The following is a 25,873-nucleotide window of genomic DNA, read 5'->3' as shown; positions in this document are numbered from 1 at the left end:
AACGACTTCGTTCATTCGGCAATAGGGATATGAACGTTCAAATGGTGGACAATTCCTCCCGCGACACAGAAAAAGATTGATTGAGCTGGCGTTTCCTCAATAGCTAGCTCTGATCTTCTCGGCCTTCCCCCTTTTTTTACCCTTTTCTTAGTAATAATTAATAGCTAGGGTGTTGGTCATGGAACCACATCACTAATTGGACAAATTTATCAAGTATGTGGGCTATGTTTGGATGGCCATCATTTTGATTTTGGTATATTGGTTCATCACTGTAGGAAGAAGTAACACGCGATTAATTTTTGCTTTCAAATCAAATGGTGGCTTCAAGCCAAACAAACACCTTGTTTGATAACCTAGTTCAACATTTAAGCACTTAAATTTAATATGTTTATATGTTAACATATTCAGACGCGTTTGATAACAAAAAATAAAAATATCTAAATTAATTAGGTAAGTGTGACACTGAATTTCATTAATAAAACTTGCTCCAAAAACTAAATAATAAACTATTCACTTATCATTTAATATGATATGTACTTAAATGTATCAGATTTAGTATTTAACAATTCAGTAACTTAATTAACGAATTCAGATTTCAGATTTTAGTTTTATGAAAAGCACCATGATAACATTAGGCAATATATAACGCTTCAATGCAATTCATCACCCAACATTTTATTTGACTTTCTCCCTAGCACGTTAATCATTGAAAGTTAGCAAACACTTAGGTAGATCTGGTCTATGTAGAACGAGCGGTTCAAAATTTATCATACCATCTCACCAATTCAAGTATTGAAAATGTGACAAAATTTGAATAACTAGATTTACAAGACTGCGTCTACCCAAACTTTTGCCTTAAAAGTTTGCCTCGATCACAGCTTTTCTCACGACCTAATTATGTTAGCCAAATGGGCTTACTATTTGTTCAATTATTTTCTAGAAATTCCTTTTCATATATGGCCTTAACTGTACCTTTGATGATTCGACGCTGTTATGGTCTTCCAGAATATGACGGATGCTTGCCCGTCAAGGGCGCAACTAACAAGATGTTTGAACTTGGAATATATACAATGAACATGCTAATTATCTGAGAGGAGATAAGGATCGCCCCCCCCCCCCCCCCCCCCCGCCCCCGCCCCCGCCCCCGCCCCACCCAGCAACCAACACAAGAAGACAAAAACAAAGAACATTAATGCACGCTCAATTGCTAACTAGATAAGCTCTCCTAATATCTTATTCAGTGGCACAATCAGACTGTATGTACTATACTATATATTATGTCCCTCTAGAAACTTGAATTCTGCAGTCCACTTGACTTGTGATTTGTGATCACCCGTATTTTTTCCCCTGATTAAACACAGTGGTGGATTTGTGGTCGGCTGACTACGAAGTAGTCAACTTTTCTTCTTGCGCGGAAAAAAGGAGCTTTCATGCATCGATGCATGCATGGAGAAAGTAAGAGATCATCGCAGATATGATGTGGAGATTGGAACCAAACGACGACAACCTTAAAGCAATGTAAAACATAAATTCATCAGACTTTTGACTTTTAATTAGATGTATAAGAAATACAGTCTCATTTGAAAATGAAACTGTGGACTATAACAAAGAAATTTTTTTTTGTTGATAATATATAGCCTAAAGTCCATGAAGACCGTTCCCATTTCAGCATCAAAGCTATGATCCTTCTTTCACGTTATATGAAAGAAAAACAAATAGCATGTGGGCAAGGAAGTTTCAATTGGTCTTTCTTTCTCTTGTCAAACTCAGTATATCTAGCACTTATATTGATATGAAAAAAAAATATCTACTGAAGCAGCGAATCTGCAGAATAATACAAACCTTCACCGACAAACCTGGAGTCAGCACAACTAATTAAACATATGTTAGGAAAAGCATATATTACAAAAATCTATACATGACCATAACCGCTGAATCCTAAAAAAATCGGTCAAATTTCAACCAATGCGGAATCCCTAAATTAGATTTTGTATGCCTTATATTCTTCCAGCCCCCCAAGAGATAAAAAAAAAAAAGCTTTTATGTAGTGCAAAATTTATGCAACGCCAGCCCTGATAATGAGAAGAATGCGAAGTGAAAATTTTATGAAAATTTTGAGCTAAGATAAAATAGAAGTTGTACGTGCTTAAAGGGGCAAAGGATAAGCTATGCTACATTGATGCTTTCTAGACACGATAAAGACGTTAGTGGATCATGGTGGCATATTGCATTAATTTATTTCCCTTTTTTTTTTTTGGGGGGGGGGGGGGGTAGAATGCGTTCTCTATTCCGATTTGGAAGTATTTCATGTTCTAGAAAACCAATAGATTTGACCTCTCAGATAGAATTTTTCAACATATTTAGTAATTCATTTAGGGATAAACAAATACTTTTTCTTTCACATTGAAGTTATTTTGTCAACCAGATTTAATTGTACATACATTTCCAAAAGTCAGAATTAACATCTCTGAAAATACAAATTCATAAACTTACTCTTTTAAGGTTCAAATATTGAAGAACATCTTGGCCTATATATAGGGTTCAGGGGATTATTTGGAGAATGCGCACTAGAGACCGCGTATCCATATATGTAACTCTAAGCTCTAAGGTTCTAGGGGTAGAGAGAACAATTCTCTTTGTAACTTTTCCCCGTTTGATATTTATCTGAAACTAATTTTACCAAATCTCTTTAGCAGTTTCTAGCTGCTGATCGAAGTTTGCCCTGATCTAGTTTGGCTTCTCCACGTCCTAGCTAGACCACACCTGCGAATTTCAATCCATGTCTAAACGTTTTGAGCTCTTGGCTTTGTCGTTCATTATCATTATTGTAACATCTCCCATCGGAGCCAGACGCCTTCAAGTTGAAGCCAATCCTCCGATACCCAAATTTCCACGACGTAAGTACCTATTTAAACATCCAGCACCTCCCAACCCTAAAATTAAAAAATAATAATAATAATAATAAAGAAAATAAGCATAAGCCCGTAGTGGGGAAATGTTTTCTGATGTTTTCTATATATTTTTGCCTTTTTCTTTCTGGGATATGTGTAGGTTATTCGGGGATGTTCTCCACACTGGGATTGGTTTGCAAATGTTGTGATGGCGCAGGAGAAGGATGCAGAAGTTCATGGGAGGGGTCTTGCTCAGGGAAACTTCATTGCGCTCCGTGGAAGCATACTTGATTCTTGATGTATACTTCAAACATAATCTGAATTATTCCCTGTATTTAGCAGCTTCAGCTTAAATAAATTATAGCATGGTACTAGGAAAAATCCTTGTCTTTGGACACTAGTCCTGAATGGTATCCTATATATATATATATGGAGCTGTTATGATATTTCTACATATGTTCTTCACGCACTAAATATGTTAGCCTCCTGGTGTATTATAATTAACTTTCTCAGGAATTTTCTGCTTAATTTTACAGTGAGAATCCCTTTATCTGGTCATGTATAGATATGCCTGATCACCAACTAAAGTATTAGTGGATCGAGGAACGATATTAAGAACACTAGTTAATTAATTAAACATTTCCTAATATTTCTTCTTCTTTTTTTTTGTAAGTTCTCGTAATTTTACTGATCTTCAATTAGCAATAGCATGGGCACTCAAGTGATGTTCACAACATATACAAAGGCATGAGATACAGGAGGAAGAATAGCAACAAGACATAAAACAGTTTGTGTTTGACGTTACTTGTGCGGAAAATGTTGTATATATCCAGTCCTCAAGTTCTTTTATTACATCTCAAAACATAGAAAGACGAGTTTGATGCAACAAAAACTTCTTTCTTTGTTTTTTTTTTTTTTTGACGTATATACGGGCCATTTTGTTTGATCGAAATTTTCATTGTCTGCTGCTAACGTGAATCTAACAGTCTGAGATCAATTTGCCTTCCTTAGATAGAACTGTCATGATATACAAAAGACTTGTATTACACTCTCTTAATATCTCTTTGGGTTTCTTTAATATCTCTATCGGTTTTATATATTCCTATATGTATCTTTGATTTTTTTGAATAAATTACTTATAACCTCCCTGTAATTTTACATAATATCAAATAACCCTCTAAAGTTTCAAAATAATCGCATAACCCCTACAACTTTATGTAAAATGAAAAATAAATGGAATGCACAATTAAATATGACGTTTATATCAGACACGCTCTAAAAGCACGTGTAATAAAATCTTAATTTTCATGTAACTTTTTCATGGTTTGTATAAATATCCACTTTACCTTTCCTGTAACTTTTGCATTTATCCACGTAATCTTCCTGCACTTTTATATAAGGTAATTAAACTATTGATTGATTTAGCATGTAAAAAAAAAAAAGCAGTATTGGTATTTCAATTAATAATGCTACATAGCCTAATCCAGTTTCCACTTTACATAAAACTATTGCAGGTGAAGTGGATATTTTGAAACATTAGGGGGTCATGTGGCAATAAATGAAACCACAGAGGAGATATATGTAATTTACTCATTTTTCCCGACTCTGTGTCCACCATACAATCTCCAAACAATATTTTCAAAATAATATTTTACTTACATCATGAACATATTTTTCAACCCACTTTTTTATCTTACATGCATCACATTACAAAAAAATACTGAAGTAATTATTTCAAATTATATTTCAAATAATGCTTTGTCCAAACACGCTAATGTTCCATTATTTGACGCTAAACTTTCGAAGGAAGCACCATATATGCCAAGATCTTGTTCCCTTTTTTCTCTCTTTGTTTCTTTTCTTTCTTTTTTTTTTTTTTTTTTCGTTGATTGGTTGATGGACCATATATTCGAGTAAAGAATGTCACATGCAAAGCCTTTCTCTCCACGCCTTGTATTGGCTCGAGCCGATCAACTTTTAACCTTTTGTTAGACTAATTATTGATTTGAAGGGAGGATAGGGCTACTTCAAACGTGTATAACTAAAACAGATAGTGGAAAATAGATAATAATGGATATGCTCATTCTCTCCTTGATTTGATGTTTTTTCTTGTTGAATCAATTTAATCCTTTAAAATTTTCTTTTCACAATTTGAATAAATTCTCTAACTTGCCGCAATCCGAAAAAGCCAAGGGAAAAGTAGGAGATGCCCAAATGCGTTGGATCACACTTCAGCAAATTAACCGAACAAGCGATACACGATTGCAAGGATCGAAGCCATAGAGGTAGCTGTTTGGATACTTGTGTGAAAATCTACTTTTCCCCGTTCTTCCTGATTCAAAAGTGCTACCTTTTTCCAGTTAAAATTGCCCATGACCATGAGGTGGCTCCCCAATAACAAGTCACAAAGTGATAACTGAGAAAGCTTTTGATTCTTCTCTATCCCTTTCTCCTATTATGTACCTAAGACAAGCAGAAAGTAGACTATATCCTCTTATTTGTGTTGGGCACATTGAAGCTGTCCAATAGTAGGTAATGAAGCTTGAACAAGAAATTTAGCCATCTTATTCCAATCGACTAGGCTTTCGCGTGCCATTCCAGTTTTCATGGACGGCATTTAAAGTAAAGCATATTGCAGTTTTCCTAACCCCCGAGCTTTAGCACAGTGGGTGCCAAAAAAGAATTAAGTCTCTCTTTAGACAGGGGGTTCAAATTTTACGTGCAGTGAAAAAATATTTTAAAAAAGTGTCAAAATATCCTTTTGATCTAGTCGGATCTGTATACGTACTAGCAGTCTCTTTTGGGCTCTACAGGATAAATTAGGTTATAAGAATGTTATGTATACCTACTAGTAGTCTTTTTAGGCTTTATAGGATAAATTAGGTTACAGAAATATTATCGTTGAGGCAAAAAAAAATATTGCAATTTTCCTAATAATTTGTAATGGTGCTGGAACACTCTTTTGATTATGTATACCTGCTAGCAGTCTCTTTAGGCTTTACCGGATAAATTAGGTTATAGGAATGTTATCATTGCGGTAAAAAAATATTGCAATTTTCCTGTAATGGTGCTAGAACACTATTTTGATCTAATCGAATCTGTATACCTAATAGACGTCTCTTTAGGCTCTATAGAATAAATTAGACTATAGGAATATTTTCGTTGTTGCAAAAAAAAAAAAAATTTGCAATTTTCCTAATATTTTGTAATGGTTAAATCACATCGTCTATTATAATTACAAATATTTATCCCAAAATTCTTAAGAGTAAGACTTTTATACACTGTCAATGTACAATTTTTTTTCACATTAGCGAGTTTAAAGTACGCGGCACAATATGAATTCAAAATTGAAATTCAAATCATACATATGTAACAGACATTCATAGTTGCTAGTGTAAAAGAATCATTACACTATCAGTGCATGAAGAGTTAATCCAATTCTTAAACATACCATTTCCCTATTAGTGATTCTAGTTATAACATCGACCATTGTTAGCAGAACTTAAAGAACTAGAAAGCATGCGAGGATATTCATGTCAAATCTCAACACTAAAGAGCAATCTAGCTATCTAAGATCTAAATGAATCGTTATCGTTATCTTAACACCATATCTACAGTACTAAGAGGTCATGCCTAAGATAATACTAGAATATCTCTTCTATCTTCTTTTGCTTCTGCTTTTAATTAGGGTGAGACGCCCATGACTTGCTTGTTAACGAGGTTTCATTTGAAGGCTATTAACAAATCCATTCAACGTCCTCTGGAGTATCATTATTTCCCCACTTTGATCTTATTCCAAATTCCATCACGGCACTTGACCTATTAGTTCGTTTGTTGGATATGTATTGAAAAATAAATAAAGAATAAAGAGCTAAAATTTTTTGAAAATTGCACTCCATGTCTTCCAGTACTGTGGTGTCAAAGATAAGGTTGACAATGTTATCAAAATAAACAGAACATAAATATCCAGCCTGCTTTTCGTCTCATGTTTTCTAGCGCTAAAACGACCATGTCTGAGTAGGATGTTTATCTGGTTCTCTGCATCACTTTTTTCTTTGTTAACATTGATAATGCCAATTTAATCAAAGGACTCCTAAGTCCTAACACCTGACGAAGGAATCAATGATTAGGCATTAGACGAAGGAATCAATGATATATGCATCTACAGCCACACAAAAAAAAAAAATTTTTTAAAAAAAAAAATGTTATTGCCTTTGAGCCCTTGAAATATGCTTAAGGTTGAGTCACGATCAATGAGAGGACAATGATATTGTTCTCGTTATATAGCTATCAAGTTTCAGTATATCTAGCCTGGTACTTGCTAAGTGGACCTCATGTTGTTGTTCTTGGCTTTCAATAATTTTGGTTTCCCTTAATATTTGTTTGCGCATAAAATAACTCTATAAAGCTGATCGTTGCTGGTATTACACAATGATGGTACCCTAGTGGTGAAAAGACCAATTCAGATTAAAATCATCATGACATCTTAAGAACATAGTGCCTAAAAAACCCGATTAAAAAGACCATCATTATCTCCATCATATTGAATTTATTTCCAAAGCCCAAATGATTTGTCGTTCCACCAAGACTAAACCATATACGTGTCTGCCTGTTTTCAAGCTAAAGATACAATTGCTGCTCGATTCTCTGCTAGAATTATCCTTCCACTGCTCATCATCACAAATAATACTAGTACTTACTAGACCGCATACTTTAGTTCCTATCTGAGTAATGAAACACCGGAGAAATGGCAGAAAGTCTAAAACTCTATAGACAAAGATTCAGTCAGTAGAGATTGGCTAAGCTCAATCGGTAAAAGGATCCAAGAATTGATGCCGACATCCGTGCTTTAAACGATTTGTTATCTGCTCACGGGAAATCATAGAACCAAAACTTTCCGAGTAGCTACAAAAGTTTTCTGTCACTCAAACAGTGATGCTAAATCAAGATTTTGTCAAGAGAAAAAAAAAAACTTGTGTTTTTGTCAAGAGAAAAAAACAGTGATGCTAAAGTTTTCTTCTTTTTTTTTTTTTTTTTTTTTTGAATAACCTGATGATTACATGATTCTGTAAGAATGGCAATGAAATGGTTCTCACCGGTACTTCATGCAAACTAGCCTTCCGACTATTGATGTGGAAAACGCCCATATGTACCAAAAATCCGATGTTTCAAGGAACAGTTAAAAAGATGAAAATTAGGCGGAGGTGAAGCGACAGAGAGGGCACGAGGAGCTAGTGATCGATTGACTAACTAATGGGATGGGTGATTACTGATTAGGACGTCTCAAAGCACGCCGATGAGCCCATCATGCTGTATTCTGCCATGGACACTTGGCCGTGTCACAGTTGCCTTCATCCTTGAATTAGTTGCATTCAGATTACTTCTGGAATTTTTCTTTACCATAAGAGGGTACGTTTAAGTTGATGCAGAATCTTTAATAATTTAGCTTTCGAGTGCTCCTCTTCCGTTGGAGAATATCAATTTGCCTTAAAATATATAGTTCATTCGTCCCATACAAACAAGAAATCCGAACCCCTTGCTAAAGTTTTGTAATATAAAAAAGAAAAGAAGCCAAAGAGGAACAAAGAAGGCCTGACTGACCATACAACGAGGACCATGGCTTCTAAAGAAATCTATAGCTAATTAAAACAAAGAATTTGGTGGGAAGATTCTCCACATAAAATAAGGGAACAGCCTTGGGATATTTCACATTAAAATCACATGAGTCCTGCCCCCTCTTAATATTCCTTCTAAAGGACTCCGAGTTAGCGAGAGATTCCCCGAAAGCAGATACGCGGAGGAATAAGATCTAATATCTTCTTCAATGCATCGGTATCTATCTATCCATTTATCCACCCATCTTTATTCTTCACCAAATAGGACTGCTCATTTTGCAAGTAAGAAGCATAGAAGAGAACCGAACCCTTTTACGGTCAACCGTTTGGCAATGAGATGAGGTGAGGCCCCGAGGGAGGGCCGAGGCTGCCATCCATCCATATAGTATATACTGTACACAGATGCAAAACGCAAGTTGTATGACTGAAACAACCTTATCCAGTTATCCATCCATATAAAACTACCGTTTAGTCTATCACTGGAGTACTCCCTCCTTTATTTCTCGTGGGACCTTACTCCATATGGGTCCCTCCATCCATTCCATCATCCATCTCTCTTTCTCAACGACGACAGCGGTCAAAGAAAGAGGACTTTGATGATGATGACATGTTTGATGATGATATGAGAGAAGAGGAAGAAGATGCATGGTTGGTATTAACAGTGGTGGGAGTCCTTCCGATGCTGAGGTACTATTAACATCCCAATTGTGGGGACACGTGGCTTATAGAGATGGCAACATGTCCACTTGGCTAAATGTCAAGATCCCATCTGTTAATTCGAAGTAGTCTGCGGACGGAGCAGAGAGAAGAAAGAAAAACAGTGGAGAGCGGTAAAAGATAGAATGGAATGGATGGAGGGACAGTCACGGATGTGGGGGAGACATGAATAACTGTCACCGTGAATGAATGAAGATGGGCTTTTTTTGGGGTGACTTAATATTTGGATTGGTTGCTGTTAACATTCTGGGGCCTATAAATACCACTCACCACCGTTCCATTTTCTGCACATAAGACTGGCAACTTCACGTGCCCTGCAGCTATCTATCCATATCTATCTCTGTTCTTCAGAGCTCAGCTTTTTCTGTCCATGTATAATAACTACTACTAGTAGTGAAAGAGTCGTATAGTAGTTAAGCAGGAGTCGTCCCGAGTACACTGATTCTGTTGTCGTTGTAGTTACTTAGTTGTATTTATTTCTTTCCCTGAGTCTGAGCTAAGAGAGATCGATCTTATCCACTTACGAGGTTCTTCTTGGGTTTCTGTGTTGGTTTGTTAGGGTGTTGCGGGTTCGAGGTTATCTGTTTCCTTGTTGTTGCCCGTATACTACTTAGTAACCGGCGATAGTTTTATTCGTTGGTCGCTCGGTTGACAGAGAAAAACAGCCGCAAGTGAATTCTGAGTTCTAAGCCGCAAGTAACTTAGTAAATCATATGGAGAAGGGAAAGCAAGTGGGTAGTTCATCTTCATCCTTTACTATGGATCTATTTGGTCCCAAGGAGCCATCCAAATCTTCCTCTTCATCCACTGGGCTCTTTGGATCTGTATTTGGGCCGTCCTCCACGGTACATACTTACAGCCCCACCCTTTTATTGCCTACTCTGCACCCTCTGTCTCCGTTTGTTGGTCGGAATTTCTTGATTTTCTTTTTCCTGCGCATCATTTACTACTACATGTTATTATTGACTAGTTGGCCTGAGAATTTGCAGGAGGATGTTAATTTTCTTGTTTGGATTTTTTGATAACTAATAGGCCTGTAATCGAGCAAAGAAAGCAATAGTTTGACTTTACGTGAAGATTGTGCATGTTGCTTGATATCCATCATAGATTGCAATTTGCTGACTTGAAATCATATCTCCCCCACACATGCTTTTACGTAGTGATTTGGATATCTCTGTCACTATAGCATTGGGCGAAGGCATCAACAAGATCATGCTTTTTTTTTTTCACCATTTTCACAATGTAATTTTACTACAAGAATTGCAATTCTTCACGATACTATTTGGCAACCTCCAAATCTAAAGCATTCACATTTTTTATTTAAGGGGCTTGGGAAGGACTCCGCTCATTCTGGAAGAAAGCAGGATTTTGGGAGTCAATATGGCACTGCCAGGAATGGAACTTCAGGTTTGTGTGCACGTTTTCTTGTGCTTACGTTTTCTTGTGCTTTTATCTGCCAATGAGCATTTAGCTTTTCTGGTTTCCGCAGGTAATCTTCAAGATCCGCACTCGGTAGTTGGTAGTGAAAGGAAAGCTTAGAAACTGAACTTATATTTTGGTCAATGTTTGGATTTTAAGTATGCATTTCTGAGACATAAATGCTATATCAAATAAAAATTCTAACGTTATTGCGATCTTGATCTTAGATTACATAAATCAGAAGAGCAGGGCAGACACTAAGGAAAAGAGTTCCATTTATCAAAGTGAAACTTCAGAACCGTGCTACTTCAGCTCATCAATCTACTATGGTGGGCAAGAAGTTTATTCTCCAACTGGCCAGGACACTAATTCTCAGCATATCGTAAGTGTATTCCCCTTCCTTTCGTGAAAACTAAATTCAGAGGCAGTAGTTTAAGTATTGAAGACTGGGCGCCTTATGTTCGTTCTCTCTCTGTTTCGACTGAAAACCAGTTCAGGAGAGATGGGGAAGATGATGATTCAAATGATAACAATCCGAGTTGTGCATCCAGAGGAAATTGGTGGCAGGGTAAGATTGTTAAGAATTCAAAGTTCATTCTTTCCATTATTTAACAAGAAATTGGTGGAAATGATCATTTCGGATGATTTGTACAGGGTCGCTTTACTACTAGGGCTAATGCTTTGTGCACAGCCAATAACCCATTGACAAGCAGGTATTTTCCTAATAAATTTTCCTTCCAAGTCTTGGGTGGGTTATTTCCTTCTTGTTTCCTCCTCGATGTATTTTCGAAGGAAATCCATCACAGCATATTGCAAACTGACTTGCTAATGTAATACTAGCATAACCCGAAACTATATAGAGCTGTGCTGTGATTTATATCACTTAATTCTGTCTGGAGTTAAAATTTTTATGATAACAGAAAATGCATTTGTTCTTTTGTCACAGTTCAGTGGTGTGATTTTCCGCCGTTTAAATCTTTGTAGGGGGTCCAGAGACGCGATTTCTTTTGCATCATGAATCGTGAGAAGATGGTAGGGTATCAGCTATGGTTGTCGACTTTGTAGGCTAGTTGTATTTCAGTTGATGTTTACTTTTTTGTAGTCATTCCGTTCTTCTAGCATTTCTGGTCTCTGCTAATCAATGTAACTGTCCTATGTTGTGGTGTCAGCTAATTAAATGTAGCCTTCCGTCCTGTATATGATAAGTATCTTGTTTGATCGACAACCTGACCATCTCTCTCTATCTCTCTCCCTCTCTCTCTTGTTGAAGTACATCATGTTTTCATGGACAACGGCAAATCACATAAGCAAACACTTCATCCATATCGCTATTGTGACAAAAGCAGTTGAGTTATCCTCGTTTCAGATGGTTTTCTGATGAAAGCAACCGCTTTTGTGACCAAAGCAATTGGTTGAGCTTAGCACAAAAGAAGAGCTAGTTAAGATGTAGAACTAGGACGTAGGAAGAACCAAGAGCAGGTGCTGCTTGCTCGGTCCAGACAGTTTGGAAAAAGAAAGAATCTGCAACAAAATGTTTTACAGTTGTACAGTTAATTTTCCAAGGTTCAGTAGTGTCTTAGATGGTCCCGCAACAAGCAGCAGCCAGGGGACCTTCACCTAAATGCTAACTCAAGTCAATCCATGTTAGATTTTGTCCAATCTGTCATGTGGTTGGTACAGTTAAAATTGCGGCTCAGAATAGTAAAATTCATGTGTTGTGGTCAGTTCACAACTGAAGCTCAAGAAGATACTCTGAGACGTTGCATTTCAGATGTGTCTTCCGGAGGAGACATCTCAAAAATGCCGTTATGGGGTCCTCTTTGTCTTTTTCTTTTATTTATAAAAAAAAAAAAAAAAAAAAAAAAAAAGAAGAAGGATTTTTGCTTTTGCGGCCGAGGGGGCGCATGAATCTGGACCGTAGAAACTAGTGCCTATGTTCTTTTGTACTCGTTGAGCTATCACTCTTGCATCCAAAAAATTCACAATTGAGAACTTGATTCTTCGTTATGCACGAGAAGAACATCATCGCGTCAGAGAAGAGATTGATTAGGACATGGGAGTCTCGTCATTCCACATTTGTTGGATTCACACAAGAATAAGAGAGGATCATAGGCAAGGCAGCGCGTGAGCATGAGCTTTGCTACAAACACCAGAGGAGGTGTTTGGACCGGTTATTATTAAACATAAGCCCAAACATGACATAGATTATCATTAATCATACATATGCCTCAGACATAACATAGGCTATTTTCTAGACAAACTAGCCAGAAAGTGTTTTATACATGCATGCTACCCAAAGCAGATGTAGTTCATACGCGGAACGTTATGGCTGGCAGTCTTCATTCTTCCATCTTCAAGACTTCAAGGCAATGTGTAAGCTGCACGAAACATGATGTTTAGTTTGAGATTAAGCTAAACGAAACGAAGGATCGGGAGATGAGATTTATTGATCCCTTTTCAAAAAATGAAGGGAAAATGTTGCAAAATCGGTCAATAGTAGTAAATCAAATGAGAATAAGAAGAGAGTGGCGTACCCCCGCACTTGTAGCCCACAGGACGATCAGCCAGATTGCAGCGCTTGGGAATGGTTACGGCAATTTCTGGCTTGACCCCAGAATTTTTAGCCGTGTCAGAGAGCATCACAGCGCAGAGGCATTTTGGATTCTGGCCCAGCTTCTTCACCTGAGCACAGCAGCCGCTAGAAACTGGAGCATTTGCATCTTGTGCTGCTTCTGCACAAGGAATCAGCTTCATAGCTTCCATGTCTGGAGAAGATCTTCCACATTCTCCAGCTCCATCTGCTCCATTCAAGCAGGAAATCCCCAGAACCACAAGGAATCCCAGAGCAAAAACGTACTTCATTGCAGCCTTCATCTTTCTTCTTCTGTGATGTGCAAGCTCCCGCAACAATTCTTCTCGCTTTATACTGATGGGAGTAGCTGCCTTAGTGCTGACACGTAAATTCCACCAGCAAATAGCAGTGGAGTAAGCACTACCTTAAAGGAGCTTCCATTTTCTATTCCAGCACTTTCAGATCAGAGTGAAGACTTGAAGGTTATGTGGCTAACTTGCGAAATTTAAGCATCGAGCACGCTGCAATTATTCAGGGCGTTCGTCATCATTACCCCCATTTTTGATCTTCTAAATTGCCGAAAGGAGCTTCAGTGAAGCGGCTGTCAGCATACGATTGATCCAAATCAAAGTTCCACACCCACATTACATCTCCGCATTTCTTGTCTTACCAACCGCATAGCAACATTGTTTCTATCCTAGATAAAAGTTCACACAGGCCTTGTTCTCGATGGCTTTAGATTTTACAGAATTTGATTATGAAAATTGATTATAGAGAATAATTAGAATCAGTAAAAGCTGCTCTTTGAGTAATTATAAATTTAAATTTTTTGGATCGTTAACGAAATTTATAAATAGAATACAAAAACGACTGAAAATATCGCAAAAAACTTATCATCCAAAAATTTTTATCATTTAAAAAATTATAAACAGAATACAAAAGCAAATGAAAATATCACAAAAACTGATTATCCAAAATTAAAATCTATAATCTATTAAAATAATCAACCACAAACAGACCCAAAATAAGACAACTCCCACCTCGAACATGGTAGTGTTCGATCATATAACGCACTAGCAAACACTACTCCACAAAGCTTTCCACGCATGGCAGATGATAGTACAAACGTGTAAGGTTACCAACCATTCTGCAATGCAGATTGGAACTTCACTCAGCGAAATGAAATTGCTTGAAGCTTGTGGTTTGAGTTCTAAGCCCTTTCACAAGATTACACAACAACAAGATCATCCTTCTGTATACGAAATGCATCAGATGGTTTCAAGGAGGAACCACGGCACGGCGTCTGATGAGGAGCACCTCATTTCAGCAATTATCAAGTTTCAGGGCCCCTTCATTTTCACAGGATTACTCTTTCAAATCACAAATAAATCTGATAAATTTTCAACAATACAATACGCAACTTCTACCAAGGAATCTATAATTATGTGGTTAGCTCCGGTTCTCAACATTTTCCAAGCTTTTAGGTCTGCCCTCTCAATTTCATGCGACCACAATATAATACTATCTATCACAAAGCCATCTAATACTAATATCTATATTCTGCAAACTCCACAATATCTAACATTATGCCTATGTCAACTTTGGGAGGGAACAAAAAATATTGCCATCCCACTAAAGAAATCAAGTCACAGAGTGCTAGTAACCTCATCATTTGCTACAACTCTATAAGAAATCCCACAAATCAAATTACCAAATGTCACACAACATTCAAAGTTTGATCTACTGGGTAAAAGCATAGATGACAATGGACACATAAATCAAAAGAGCAATTGGCACAAAAATAAGAAGCGGGACCACAGCTCCCAAGCTATGTGGACTCCCACAGGACAATGTCCCAAGCTTGATCTGCACCACATTAATCAAAGCCAGCATCAAGAATAAGCACCCGGAAGCCGACCCGGCAGCAGAAACCAAGTACCCGACCCGCAGAGCACTTTTATTCACGTGGGCCAAGTCCAAAGTGAATATGGTCCGATAATGGGCGGAGCGGGACAGCCTGATGGCCTGCTTCAGTCCCAGTGCGACCAGGCTGGAGAAGAGAAAAGAGCTGAAAGAGTAGACGTGGAAGGCGACGAGGTTCTCGGCGACTTTGGGACCGGCTTGGCAGTTCGGATCGGAGTTGAGTCTGTTGTCCGGGTCCTTCGGGTTCCAAGAGAGTCCGATGAACACAGCTAGTGTGAACAGGGAATTTACGTTAACGATCCCGTCTAACGCCGTGACGTGGATGGTTGTGGCCAGCTTCGGAACTCCTGCGTCGGACATTTTTTTCCCTTTTTTTCTGATGGGGCGGGCAGTGGAGGACCGGATCAGTTGTTGTGAGGGCGGTGGGTACTGTATCGACTGTCGATGGAAGAATTCCGCATTTTTCTATCTTCAGACAGTGAAAGCGCGTTTATTCGGTACACCTGGACGCCTTTTCCGGGAAAAGAAGAAAGGGATAATTTCACATACCTCCCCTGAGGTTTTTTACAATTACATAAAGCTCCCCATTAAGTTTTAAAAATTACACCTTCTTCCCCATTTTTTTTGTTTAAGTAACATTTTAGCCCCAAAAGGCTAGACTTTTCTCAAAAATGCCACAATAAAATTAGAAAAGGAAAAAGAATGGTTCAATGTCTTTATTTCATTCATTCTTATTTAATATTGCTATTGTCTACTCATCAACATCCAAATCACTATTAAATAAATACTTCCCTTCGTTTTAATGTCCCTTTTTTATCTAAAACTTTTCAATACAGACCATTATATCAACTACGAACACCACATCAGATGCATAAAAGTTTGCTTACAATCTCATATCAATATTAAAGTTTGCTTAATAGCTGATAATATTCATCAATATCTTTAAATTTCAATCTATGGCTACCACCTTTCAAATACAAAATAGTCTAAATCATTACTATTAATATCAACATCCAATATACTCCATCCGCATAGAACTTAAAATCAATCAAATTTTCTCTATATGAATAATAACATCACTAATAATTGTAAATAAAAAATAGAAACAAATTGCAGTTATAAATATATTAGGAATACTTTTTTTCATAACAATCACAATAGTATAATATTTATTTAGTTCTTATTCCACTTCCTATCCTTAATTTTTTTTATTTTTTATCATCGTCAATGTCTTCATCTCTATCTAGTTTAATAATGAAATCATCACTCAACTTGCCAATTAACAATTTCAATTTGCTAACGCCTTATCAAAAAATAGAAACAAAAATGGGCACAAAGAAACTATTTAATAATAATGAAAAAGAGAGAATTGAAAATACACACCAAAATAGGTAAATATGGGTGGTTGATATATATAGTGGTTTTCTTAATTATGACTGTATACATTTGATCGATAAGAACAAATAAATAAGTTTGAAAGAAAAATAGTTGAAGGAGGAAGATGATGTTCAAGAGTTAAGCAGGAAAAACTGTAGTTTGAATTATTGATTGACAATAAATTAAAAAAAATCATAGAGTTTTTCAATAACTTGACAATTAATGAGGGTATTGTTTTTTTTTTTTTATCACACAAAGAGAGATCCTTTTAATTATGTAAACTTTGAGGGAGTTGAGTGAAAATATTGCAAACCCCAGGGGAGATTTCTTAAATTATCCCGAGAACAAATTCTTGATTCTCTGAGGAAGACTCTATGGGCCAACGTCGACTGGACCGAAGTAATATGTTTTCCACTCTCATAAGAGACCATTTCATGGGCTTGTGTTTAGATTAGAAAGCACAAATAGTGCTTTTAAAATTGATTAAAAAAATCTCAATTTTTCATATAATCCCCCCTCATTTTTTTATTTTTTTTATTTTTTGTAAATATATATTGACCAAAATTAGTTTTAAATTCTAAACTTGGAGTCAGAATCATTAGTTTTCCCCATCCTCTTTAGCCAAGGCAACAATCGGACCTGATAATGGCTTTGACCTCCTTTTCGTTTTGGGCATATTTAGTTAATAAATCTTTCAAGTACCTAAAAATTGGAATATGGTTTTTTGAAAATTTTGAAAATGACATTTGATGAATTATTAAAATTGCATTCGATTCGTTGGTAACTGTATTGTGCTCTGCCGAAGAAGGCTGAATACGTAGGACAGATTAAAGAGTTGGGGGAAGGGTAAAGATGAAAACTGATGATCTATGTGAATTGTGTCGTGGGAATTTGGAAACTCTAAAGCTCATTCTCTGACCAAGTTAGGAGGCTTGTTTTCGATGGGGTGGTGTTTTAAGACTTGGATGGCTCAGAATCAAGACTAGCGTAAATTGGGATATGGTTGCTGGATAGAGAAAGTTTTCACTAACCAAAATCAAATTGGGAGCTTGGATTGCCTTTTACTTGTTTTTTTTCCCCGACATGGGACATTCGGGTTTCAACCCGATTAATCCTCCTGAGACTCGAGGAGAGAAATCCCATCTCTCCGAGCCCGTTAACCTGAGACTCGAACCCTTGTGGGGGAAACTAGACAACGTACCCTAAGGAAGAGCCGTGACCAATCGACCTACGCCAGTAGGGCTTGGATTGCCTTTTACTTGCTTTTGCTGATTCTAGCTTGTTGTGTAGAGTTTTCTGTTTGAAGTGATTCGAATCTTTACATTCCATGGACAGACTTTATATGCTTATTAATAAAAAGTCAATTTTTGCTTTAGATAAAAAAGGAAAAATCGTTCAAAATGTTTCTCACATTTTGTAAAATAACTTTTTTCGTCTCTCACTTTTAAAAGTGTAATTTTATGTCCCTTACATATTCACATCGGTCAAATTTAATCCCTAACTAGGTTTTCGATCATTTTTTGGCGGGAATCCATTATGTGCAAGGCAAGTGATTATTTTTTAAGGGTAAATTTATCAAATTATATTTCACATAATCTGACCTATAGTCCTCCACATTTTATAAAATAAATTTTTTCGTCTCTCACATTTTATAAAATAAATTTTTTCGTCTCTCACATTTTATAAAATGATTTTTTTATCCCTCACATTTCACAAAATGAATTTCTCCATCCCTCACATTTCAAAAAATGAATTTTTCATTTCTCACTAATTATGTGTGTGAATATATTTTTTTTTAAACACATGTATATGTCTATTTGATTTTGCTTAATAATAATAATAACATAAACACATGTATGTAATTGGACCCAACTTGTGGGCTATCCTCTCTTTTTATATGATTATGACTAAGGTCTGTTTGATAACATAAAAAAGTGTTGAATCTGAATTTTTTCAGATATTCTGATGTTTTGAGTGTTTGATAAATGAAAATCCATTTGCTGAACTTGTCTGAACTTGTGTGTATTTTTTTCAGCATAAGAATCCTGACTGAATGCTTAATTCTGATAGAAATCAATAAAATTACTTCAATTACCTTATCTTATCTGTCAAATCTACCCTTGTTTGTTAATTATGTTCAAAATTCTTATCTAATTAAACAATCTAATATTCTCTATCTAATGATTTTCTATATCTTTTTTCTTCCTTTTGAATAATTTTTACATCTTCTCCATACTTTTCATATAATATATTTCATCTTTTATATTAATTTGATTTAAAAATAAATATTGTCATTTTCATACCTAACATTTTTAACTAATTAAATCATAAGTTCTATTTCTTTTTTGGATGAAAAGATATAAGGGCAAATTTGTCAAATTTAACTTATTCTTATTGTATTTTGATCGAAAATAGCTTTATTGGTCAACTTGACAGTGAATGCAAGATTTTTTACTAACTAATACCAGATGAAATCAAATGATCACGTATAATATATGATATTCGTATTGTTAAGTAAAATCAAATTGACACATACATATATCTATGCTATTCGTATTATTAAGTAAAATCAAATAGACATATACATGTATTTAAACAAAATGTATTCACACACATTTTTTTTTTTTAGGGTTTCCCTCACAACATAATTAGTGAGGGATTGAAATACTCATTTTTTTGAAATGTGAAGAATGGAAAAATTCATTTTGTGAAATGTGAGAGATGAAAAGATTATTTTATAAAATGTGATGGACGAAAAAATTTGTTTTATAAAATGTGAAAGACTATAGATTAAATTATGTAAAATATAATTTGACAATTTTACCTTTCAAAAATGATCACGTGCCTTGCACGTGATGGATTCCTACCAAAATATGATCGGAAACCTAGTTAGGGACAAAATTTGACCGATGTGAATATGTAAGGGATATAAAATTACATTTTTAAAAGTGAGGGACGAAAAAAGTCATTTTACAAAATGTGAGGGACGTTTTAGATAATTTTCCCTATGAAATTCTACTTGCATTACATTACTTAGCTAATCAAATAGTTTTTTTTTCATCTCCCACCCCTCCTTGCAACTATTTTCACCATTAACTGTTAAATTTAAATTCTGAAACTTACAGTGAGAAGAACCGTAAGATTTCTCCCTTAATTGCTGACCAATCCTAACAGTTTAAACAACTTTATTTGAGTGTGTATTGAAAGTGTAAGACACAAATTACATGAAAAGCATAAAATAATATCTTAATATGCGCGATTAACCCAAAAAAAAAAAATTTGTAGAGAAGTTTAACGATAAACGCTTAAATATCGATCATCAGCACCCTTTGCCCGTCACCTGGGCATTTGGTCTAGTGGTATGATTCTCGCTTAGGGTGCGAGAGGTCCCGAGTTCAATTCTCGGAATGCCCCATTACCTTTTCTAATTCATTTTCGTTTTTGCTTTTTGGCAGAATTCCTGTCTCCAGGACAGACAAAACCGGGTAAAAATAGATGACGAACGTGACAATCCCACCATCCTTTTGGCTTCTCTTTACATTTATCGAGAAGGAGAAAAGCAGCAGAAAATGTCCCATGTCATTGAAACATAGAACACGAGACTTTCTGTTTCAGCTTCAGCCTTACCTCTTGATTCTTACTCAGATTCTTCTAGATGCTAAGACCTCCTATTGCAACATACTCCAACGTGATGTACTTCACAGCAAGCTCTAGAAATGAAGAAAACACAGCGTTCACAGACTAGTTGGAGTGAAAACGCTACTTTGACAAGCTTAAAAGTATTGCTTATTCTATTAACAAATCTCGTAAGAACAAGTCCATGGATAGGGGGGAGCCAGGGAGGGGAAGCTAACACTGCCAACTGCAGAGGTTTGTACAATCTTTGCCGCCATTGGTTTCGGGGACGACAATTCTTACAGGTTTGAGATGACTAAACATGATCTACTTCATTAAGATTTGAAATATTTAGTTAGACACCACTTGACATCATTTACTCTGTCAGGGGCCTTGGCTTGAAGTGTCGAAAATAATGTGCTTGAAGGAAAACCCTGAACAGAGTCCTTCAAACTAGTTGAAGTGTGTGACAATGCAATGTCCTGTAATGTCTCGGCGTTCTTGTCACAATTGGTGGCTCATTGACACACATCAAGAATACATCTTTCTATCAGCAAATTCAGAGATGCAGAACCAACAACAGGCTAAAGTATTCCATACTCAATTTAACATGATTGCTGGAGTACGGAACGTTTTTACTATGAAAAATCTTCTAATTAATGCACATCTGTAACAACAGTTTTTTTTGTTTGTTTTTCTCTGTTTCTATCTATAAGAAAACCAATTTGGCACATCCTACTTCCAAGCAGATAACTCCTTCTGCTGCTCAGCAGGTTCTAGGCTGCTCCGGCAAACAGTACCTTCTGAAGTTTTGTTTGAAACAGAACTTAAGCCTTCGAGAAGAAGGCTACAGTTCTTTACCTTCAACTCACCACCCAGATAGTTTGTCAATACCCTCTTTACTCCAAGACCACGACGAGGAAGCTTGGTGCTACTGATAAGTGGAGTTCTCTCCCCCCTTGGAGAGCTTGCTCGCGGTGCAGGTGAAAAGTTGGGAGTGGTGAAGGCTGTTCTACAGGGAGTGCCTGAGACGGGCACAGCATATGGGTTTCCAGCCTTCCTTTGAGCAATTCTACTTACTCTTGGAGTTGATGACAAGTTATCAGACTGCCTGGTTAAGTCGTCTACGTATAGTAGATCATCAATGCGTGCCACTATGTTGAAGGCTAGGCTCTCCAAGACCCTTGAATAGCTCTCCAAAATGGACATTCCAACATCCTGAAAAAGTCGTAAAGAGAGAAGTTCATAGCCAAAATGATGAAACACAAACGACTGATGGAAAAAAGAATTTGCATAATTAAACACAACGAGAGTTAAACCTTATTGTATTGGATCTTGCTAACATCTAAAGCAGTTTGGCTAAGGCCAGGGAACCGCTGTTTTAAACCGAGCAAAAGATTTTCAGCTCTTTCCGCAAGCAACTCTCGCTTATCTCCATCAATCATCAGTTCCTTGACCATATCCCAAGAGGACTTTGAAGTAGAGCGGCTATGATAAATCTGGTTCCTGGGACGCAATCTTCTGCGCCACACATAGATTGATGCCTCAACACGGTTGGCAATATCTAGGGCCACATGCTCGGAAGACAGGTCCAGGCAATCGAGTAAGCACTCTGAAGAGAACTGCTCTGAAGTGATGTAACGATAAATGACATCCCCTAGACAGGATCTCCCATTCTGCAAGTAAAGACAGTTGCATATCACCTTTCAACAGAAATAATAGCGCTCCTATAGATAAGTTTAATTGGACAAAGCCTGGTACCACAGCAAATGAATTTTGAACACCGTAATCGATTTGCATGGTTGCCAACAAAAAAAAAAGAATAAACCTTAGCGGGACAACTGCAAATTAGCCAAGCAAAATGCAAAGCAATAAATGCACTTAAAGGTAATTTGAATGATGCCATAACAAGTATGAAGATAACAATGAGGATTTGTGCTTTGTAACAAAGTTTAAACCTTTGGAAGATTTGCCATGTATGACTCTGGAACTTCCATTTCAGCTAAAGCTGTGCTGTTGATAGCCATGGCAGCTTTGAGAACTTGAGCTGCACATTCACGCTTGTGAATCAACTTCTTCCTTGTATCATCAAGAAGCCCACTAGGGTGGACTCGGGGCACAGGCAACCACCACTTGTCCTCTTGTCTCTGAATCACTTGACGAAAGGAGGCTGATCCATCTGCCTCTGGGGTTTCTACATCCTGATCGACATACCAAAACTCCGTGCTGGTGGTAAAACTGTCTAGTATTTCCTGCAAAATTAAGGACTTAGTAAAGTTTCATAACATAAATCAAAAACACAATTCACCTGGAACGACTCTTACGAGAAGCAGATAGTCAAGTTTGCGCAGTGCTGGGAGGTTAATGAGTATATCAGTTCGGGGTCTGCTAGTCATAACCTGAAGAGAAAATATAATGAAAACCATAAGATATATGAGGCAAACACAGTGAAGACCATATAATGACATCAACTCGTGCTTTTATGGCAAAATAGATAGATACTTTTTTTTTTTCACTTCCTGTCAAAAATTTTTTGAAAAACTGTCTAGCATTCTATGCTCTTGACAAATTATGATTCAGTAATATGTTAGTGTCAACGTAAACTATTCAATGACTTTGCTAACATAGAATTCCGAAGTGATACAGTAACGGCATTTCTTGAAAAGCCTGCAACATTTAAGTAAGATGCAATATACAATTGAAAAACAAAGTACATGAAAAACGACCTCAAGTTTAGTTCCATCAGGAAGTGTTTGGACAGAAGGAATTAATTCCACAATGTGATCGCTCACAGCAAGTAGGCATTCCATCTCTTTTTGCCACATCAACTTCCTTTCGGGAGGCAAAGGCTCCAACCTCCACAATTGCCCAAATACAGTAGCTACAACAATCAAGTTTTCGAGAACATGGTTAATTGTACAAGTGTGCCAAAAATTGGAAACTGCAGTAACAGGGAGATACATAGACTCACAGATACAAAGCGTTGTCTGTAAAGACCATCAAAACTCAAATAGGTAGCTTGCAGAAAGTGATCAATTACCGCATAGGTTAGTTAAGGCGTTTGAAATGGCCAATGCTGGGCACACCCCTCTTCCACTTCCAGACATATCTTCACCAAGTAACAATTTTGCAAATTTTTCTTTCATCATCTCTAAATCTGTTCAAATCGAAACAATATATTAACAGCCAGCAATAACAGGAGAAAAACAAATTAACAAAAGTTGTAAGTAATATATCATAATGCCAGAATCGACAAACACTAGAAAACCATTCAAACTAAGGAAGCATAAAACCGAAAAAAAAAATCCTCTTTGGCTGGGTTAAGAATTGTCTTACGGTAAGGGCAGACATAATTTAAATGTTCTAATCAATTGAAATGTTCAAGCACATCTACTGTACCAAAGCTAGTATTTTGGTTGAACTGAACTATTCATTCCCACCTATAAACAACAACAAATATAAAAGCAACAAAGATCAATGCACACACAAAAAATAAATAAATAAAAATAAAAGACCAGTTACCTTTCCTCAGGCGCTAAACATTGAAATGTCCAAAAGCTAAGAATTTTTCTTTCCCAAAAAAAAAAAAAAAAGCTTCTTCTTGAAAATGAAAGGAAAATTTCTGGGAAAAAAAAAAGAAAAAGAAAAGGAGAGATAATCAAAAGAAGATGACGACAGACCTGAAACTCTGGAACCAAATTTCCTTAATTTGATCTTCTCATCATCCTTGGTTTGGAGTTTGTCTTCGTCAATTTTGAAACTCTTGGTGGGCGGAGGCTTGGGAAGAGGCCAACCTTTAGGAACCGGTGAAGAAGCACAGTCTCTCGCCTTGGCTTCAAAAGAGGATGCATCAGAACTCGATTTACTCGAATACGTGCTGCTGTTTTTGGACTCAGACGTTGAATCAATGTGCAAGTCTGATGAAGACCCATCTCTCTGTTTGCTCTTCTCAGCTAAATTTTCCATCTAAACTTTCAAAAATACATATAACCCAGAAAAACCCACTAGCGAGAAAGGAAAGACCAAAGTGAAAAATACTTTTCTTTTTCAATTTGGTTCTGCATTCAAGGAGGCCATGGAAATGGGGGGAGAAAAATTCAAGTAGAATTAAGGTTTTAAAAAAATATATTTTTTGGGTAGTGATGCACTATTAAGGTTGTGTTCTGCTGAGAGACTGAGACTGAATGACTGATAACTGGGAACTGTGGACTGATTGAACTGATGTTATTCCTTCTGTTCTGCTACGTCCAGATTGCGAAATTTGATTTTCAAAGTTGTTTTTGGCCAGGTGCCAACGTCTATCTGTAACAATCTAAGGAGTCCCATTCAAATAAATATTTGTTTAGTAACGGCCATGACCGTACGGTAGACGGACGTGTCAACGCCTTTGCAAATTTACAACCTTACCCTTTTGGATTCTGAGTGATGAAAGAAGTGGTATCTGGGAAATAAGGGGTAAAATTGGATGCTGGTTGCTTAATTTTTGGTTGTTTTGGAATGTAATTAACTTCCCGAGCAAATATAGCAAATTTCAAGGTAAAAAAAAATTGATTTTAAAATTTCATCCAGCAATTAATAGATTTGGGAGCCATTTGAGCTGAAGAGGTATAGTATTTAACAAGTCTAAAAACTTCACTTGGTAATGGGAGAGGCCTGGATTACAGATGGTTACAAATAGTGGCAGAGTGGATAAGTACCAAAAGAAAAGCTTTTCCTAGGATGAGAAAAAGTTTAGGAGGAAAAACTTTAGGTCTTACAAAGATTACTATAGTATGTGGAGTGTGCTTATCCCCATAAATTTCCTATGGAGAGGATTACATGTAATTAGAGGCGTTAAAATTGGTGATTTGGGCGGCTTTGGATTGGATAAAATGGGTAATGGATGTAAGTGAATCAACTCGTTTATATCAATTTAATTAGATAGGTATAAATGGGTAAGTTAAAAAATGAATTGGGTAACCTAATTACCCATTTATTTTAACTTTTTGTAAATTCATTTTTGCAAACGAAGTTATCAATTTATACCATGCTTTATACTCATCATTCGTTTTAAATATTTATTTATAATACTCAACAAATCTAATTATCAAAATTTTTCCATCTGTACTCTAATTCGTAAAATTACATACTATTTAATAATTAAACAATAAGAATATAAAATTTTGAACTAAATACTGTAAAAATTAACATAAAAACGTAATCCAAAAATTTTGAGCCTCTAACATTTTTTGTGTGTAAATTTAAAATTTAATTTTTGAAAAGTAAGAAAAAAGGTTAAAACTTGTCATAAATTGGTAATTAAGGATGGCAACGGGACGGGGTTGGGGCGGGCAGCCTACAAATTCCCCTCCCCCGCTCCCCCCGCGGGTGCCTCCAAGGGGCTAATAAAAATTTGTTATATAATTTTATTATAGTTAAATTTTAGTAAATAATCAAGTACTAAAATATCAATACATCATCAAATTATTATTCATTATAATTTCACAATTGAAACTTATAAAAACAATCAAACAAAAGTTATTTGCATACAATCCAATATGATGAAATGAATACAACTAAAGTAGTCAAGTTTTCACTTTTGACACAAATACAATCACTAATTCATTATTGTGCTTGTGTTTTTTTTTTTTTTAGAAAAAAATGTTATTGTATTAAGTGTAATTAGGAAATTTGTATAAATGTATTAGTAAATTTAGTATAACCAATTAATAATTTGTATTAGTACACATATAATTATTAGTATA

General features: G+C 36.2%; 4 protein-coding genes, 1 long non-coding RNA gene and 1 other non-coding gene across 9 annotated transcripts; 3 read left to right on the top strand and 3 right to left on the bottom strand.

Annotated features, from left to right (window-relative positions):
• Positions 1 to 2,563: 2,563 nt before the first annotated feature.
• LOC113733484 (uncharacterized) lies at positions 2,564 to 3,337 on the top strand. Its single transcript, XR_003459010.2, has 2 exons — positions 2,564 to 2,897; positions 3,052 to 3,337. It is a non-coding gene; the product is annotated as an uncharacterized lncRNA (long non-coding RNA).
• Positions 3,338 to 9,338: 6,001 nt separating this feature from the next.
• On the top strand, positions 9,339 to 11,867 carry LOC113730429 (uncharacterized). Of its 4 annotated transcripts, none has more exons than XM_027255094.2 (7): positions 9,339 to 10,068; positions 10,549 to 10,630; positions 10,695 to 10,712; positions 10,870 to 11,024; positions 11,135 to 11,210; positions 11,297 to 11,355; positions 11,589 to 11,867. In XM_027255094.2, the coding sequence occupies exons 1-6, from the start codon at positions 9,937 to 9,939 to the stop codon at positions 11,311 to 11,313; spliced, it is 480 nt and encodes a 159-aa protein (XP_027110895.1). In that variant the 5' UTR covers positions 9,339 to 9,936; the 3' UTR covers positions 11,314 to 11,355; positions 11,589 to 11,867. The 4 variants fall into 4 exon arrangements, with proteins under 4 accessions (XP_027110895.1, XP_027110894.1, XP_027110898.1 ...); XM_027255093.2 differs by having other exon boundaries at positions 9,342 to 10,068; positions 11,627 to 11,867; XM_027255097.2 differs by lacking the exon at positions 10,695 to 10,712 and having other exon boundaries at positions 9,347 to 10,068.
• Positions 11,868 to 12,778: 911 nt separating this feature from the next.
• Positions 12,779 to 13,885, bottom strand: LOC140034955 (uncharacterized). The gene is made up of 2 exons (XM_072073874.1): positions 13,177 to 13,885; positions 12,779 to 13,020 (listed from the first exon to the last, which is right to left on the bottom strand). Exons 1-2 carry the CDS (start codon positions 13,514 to 13,516, stop codon positions 13,004 to 13,006), a joined length of 357 nt encoding a protein of 118 aa, XP_071929975.1. The 5' UTR covers positions 13,517 to 13,885; the 3' UTR covers positions 12,779 to 13,003.
• Positions 13,886 to 14,612: 727 nt separating this feature from the next.
• LOC140034954 (uncharacterized) lies at positions 14,613 to 15,635 on the bottom strand. Its single transcript, XM_072073873.1, has one exon. It carries the CDS (start codon positions 15,495 to 15,497, stop codon positions 14,955 to 14,957), a length of 543 nt encoding a protein of 180 aa, XP_071929974.1. The 5' UTR covers positions 15,498 to 15,635; the 3' UTR covers positions 14,613 to 14,954.
• A 4,221-nt stretch (positions 15,636 to 19,856) lies between these two features.
• Positions 19,857 to 19,928, top strand: TRNAP-AGG (transfer RNA proline (anticodon AGG)). Its single transcript has one exon. It is a non-coding gene; the product is annotated as a tRNA-Pro (tRNA).
• An 805-nt stretch (positions 19,929 to 20,733) lies between these two features.
• LOC140034953 (rop guanine nucleotide exchange factor 5-like) lies at positions 20,734 to 24,407 on the bottom strand. Its single transcript, XM_072073872.1, has 7 exons — positions 23,810 to 24,407; positions 23,170 to 23,286; positions 22,856 to 23,010; positions 22,454 to 22,528; positions 22,088 to 22,381; positions 21,449 to 21,805; positions 20,734 to 21,347 (listed from the first exon to the last, which is right to left on the bottom strand). Exons 1-7 carry the CDS (start codon positions 24,093 to 24,095, stop codon positions 20,865 to 20,867), a joined length of 1,767 nt encoding a protein of 588 aa, XP_071929973.1. The 5' UTR covers positions 24,096 to 24,407; the 3' UTR covers positions 20,734 to 20,864.
• Between the last annotated feature and the right edge of the window lie 1,466 nt (positions 24,408 to 25,873).

Source organism: Coffea arabica, chromosome 2c (genome assembly GCF_036785885.1).
Source record: "Coffea arabica cultivar ET-39 chromosome 2c, Coffea Arabica ET-39 HiFi, whole genome shotgun sequence".
NCBI classification, from domain to species: domain Eukaryota; kingdom Viridiplantae; phylum Streptophyta; class Magnoliopsida; order Gentianales; family Rubiaceae; genus Coffea; species Coffea arabica.
Note: the sequence above shows the minus strand (reverse complement) of the source record. Positions and strands in the feature narration are given on the sequence as shown.

Coding starts and splice junctions, on each gene's coding strand:
- LOC113730429 (XM_027255094.2), top strand. CDS start 9,937: ATGGAGAAGGGAAAGCAAGTGGGTAGTTCATCTTCATCCTTTACTATG. Junction 10,069..10,548: donor TATTTGGGCCGTCCTCCACG/GTACATACTTAC, acceptor TTTTTATTTAAG/GGGCTTGGGAAGGACTCCGC. Junction 11,025..11,134: donor ACACTAATTCTCAGCATATC/GTAAGTGTATTC, acceptor ACTGAAAACCAG/TTCAGGAGAGATGGGGAAGA.
- LOC140034955 (XM_072073874.1), bottom strand. CDS start 13,516: ATGAAGGCTGCAATGAAGTACGTTTTTGCTCTGGGATTCCTTGTGGTT.
- LOC140034954 (XM_072073873.1), bottom strand. CDS start 15,497: ATGTCCGACGCAGGAGTTCCGAAGCTGGCCACAACCATCCACGTCACG.
- LOC140034953 (XM_072073872.1), bottom strand. CDS start 24,095: ATGGAAAATTTAGCTGAGAAGAGCAAACAGAGAGATGGGTCTTCATCA. Junction 23,287..23,809: donor ATTTGGTTCCAGAGTTTCAG/GTCTGTCGTCAT, acceptor CGATTTGAACAG/ATTTAGAGATGATGAAAGAA. Junction 21,806..22,087: donor ACATGGCAAATCTTCCAAAG/GTTTAAACTTTG, acceptor CTTTACTTGCAG/AATGGGAGATCCTGTCTAGG.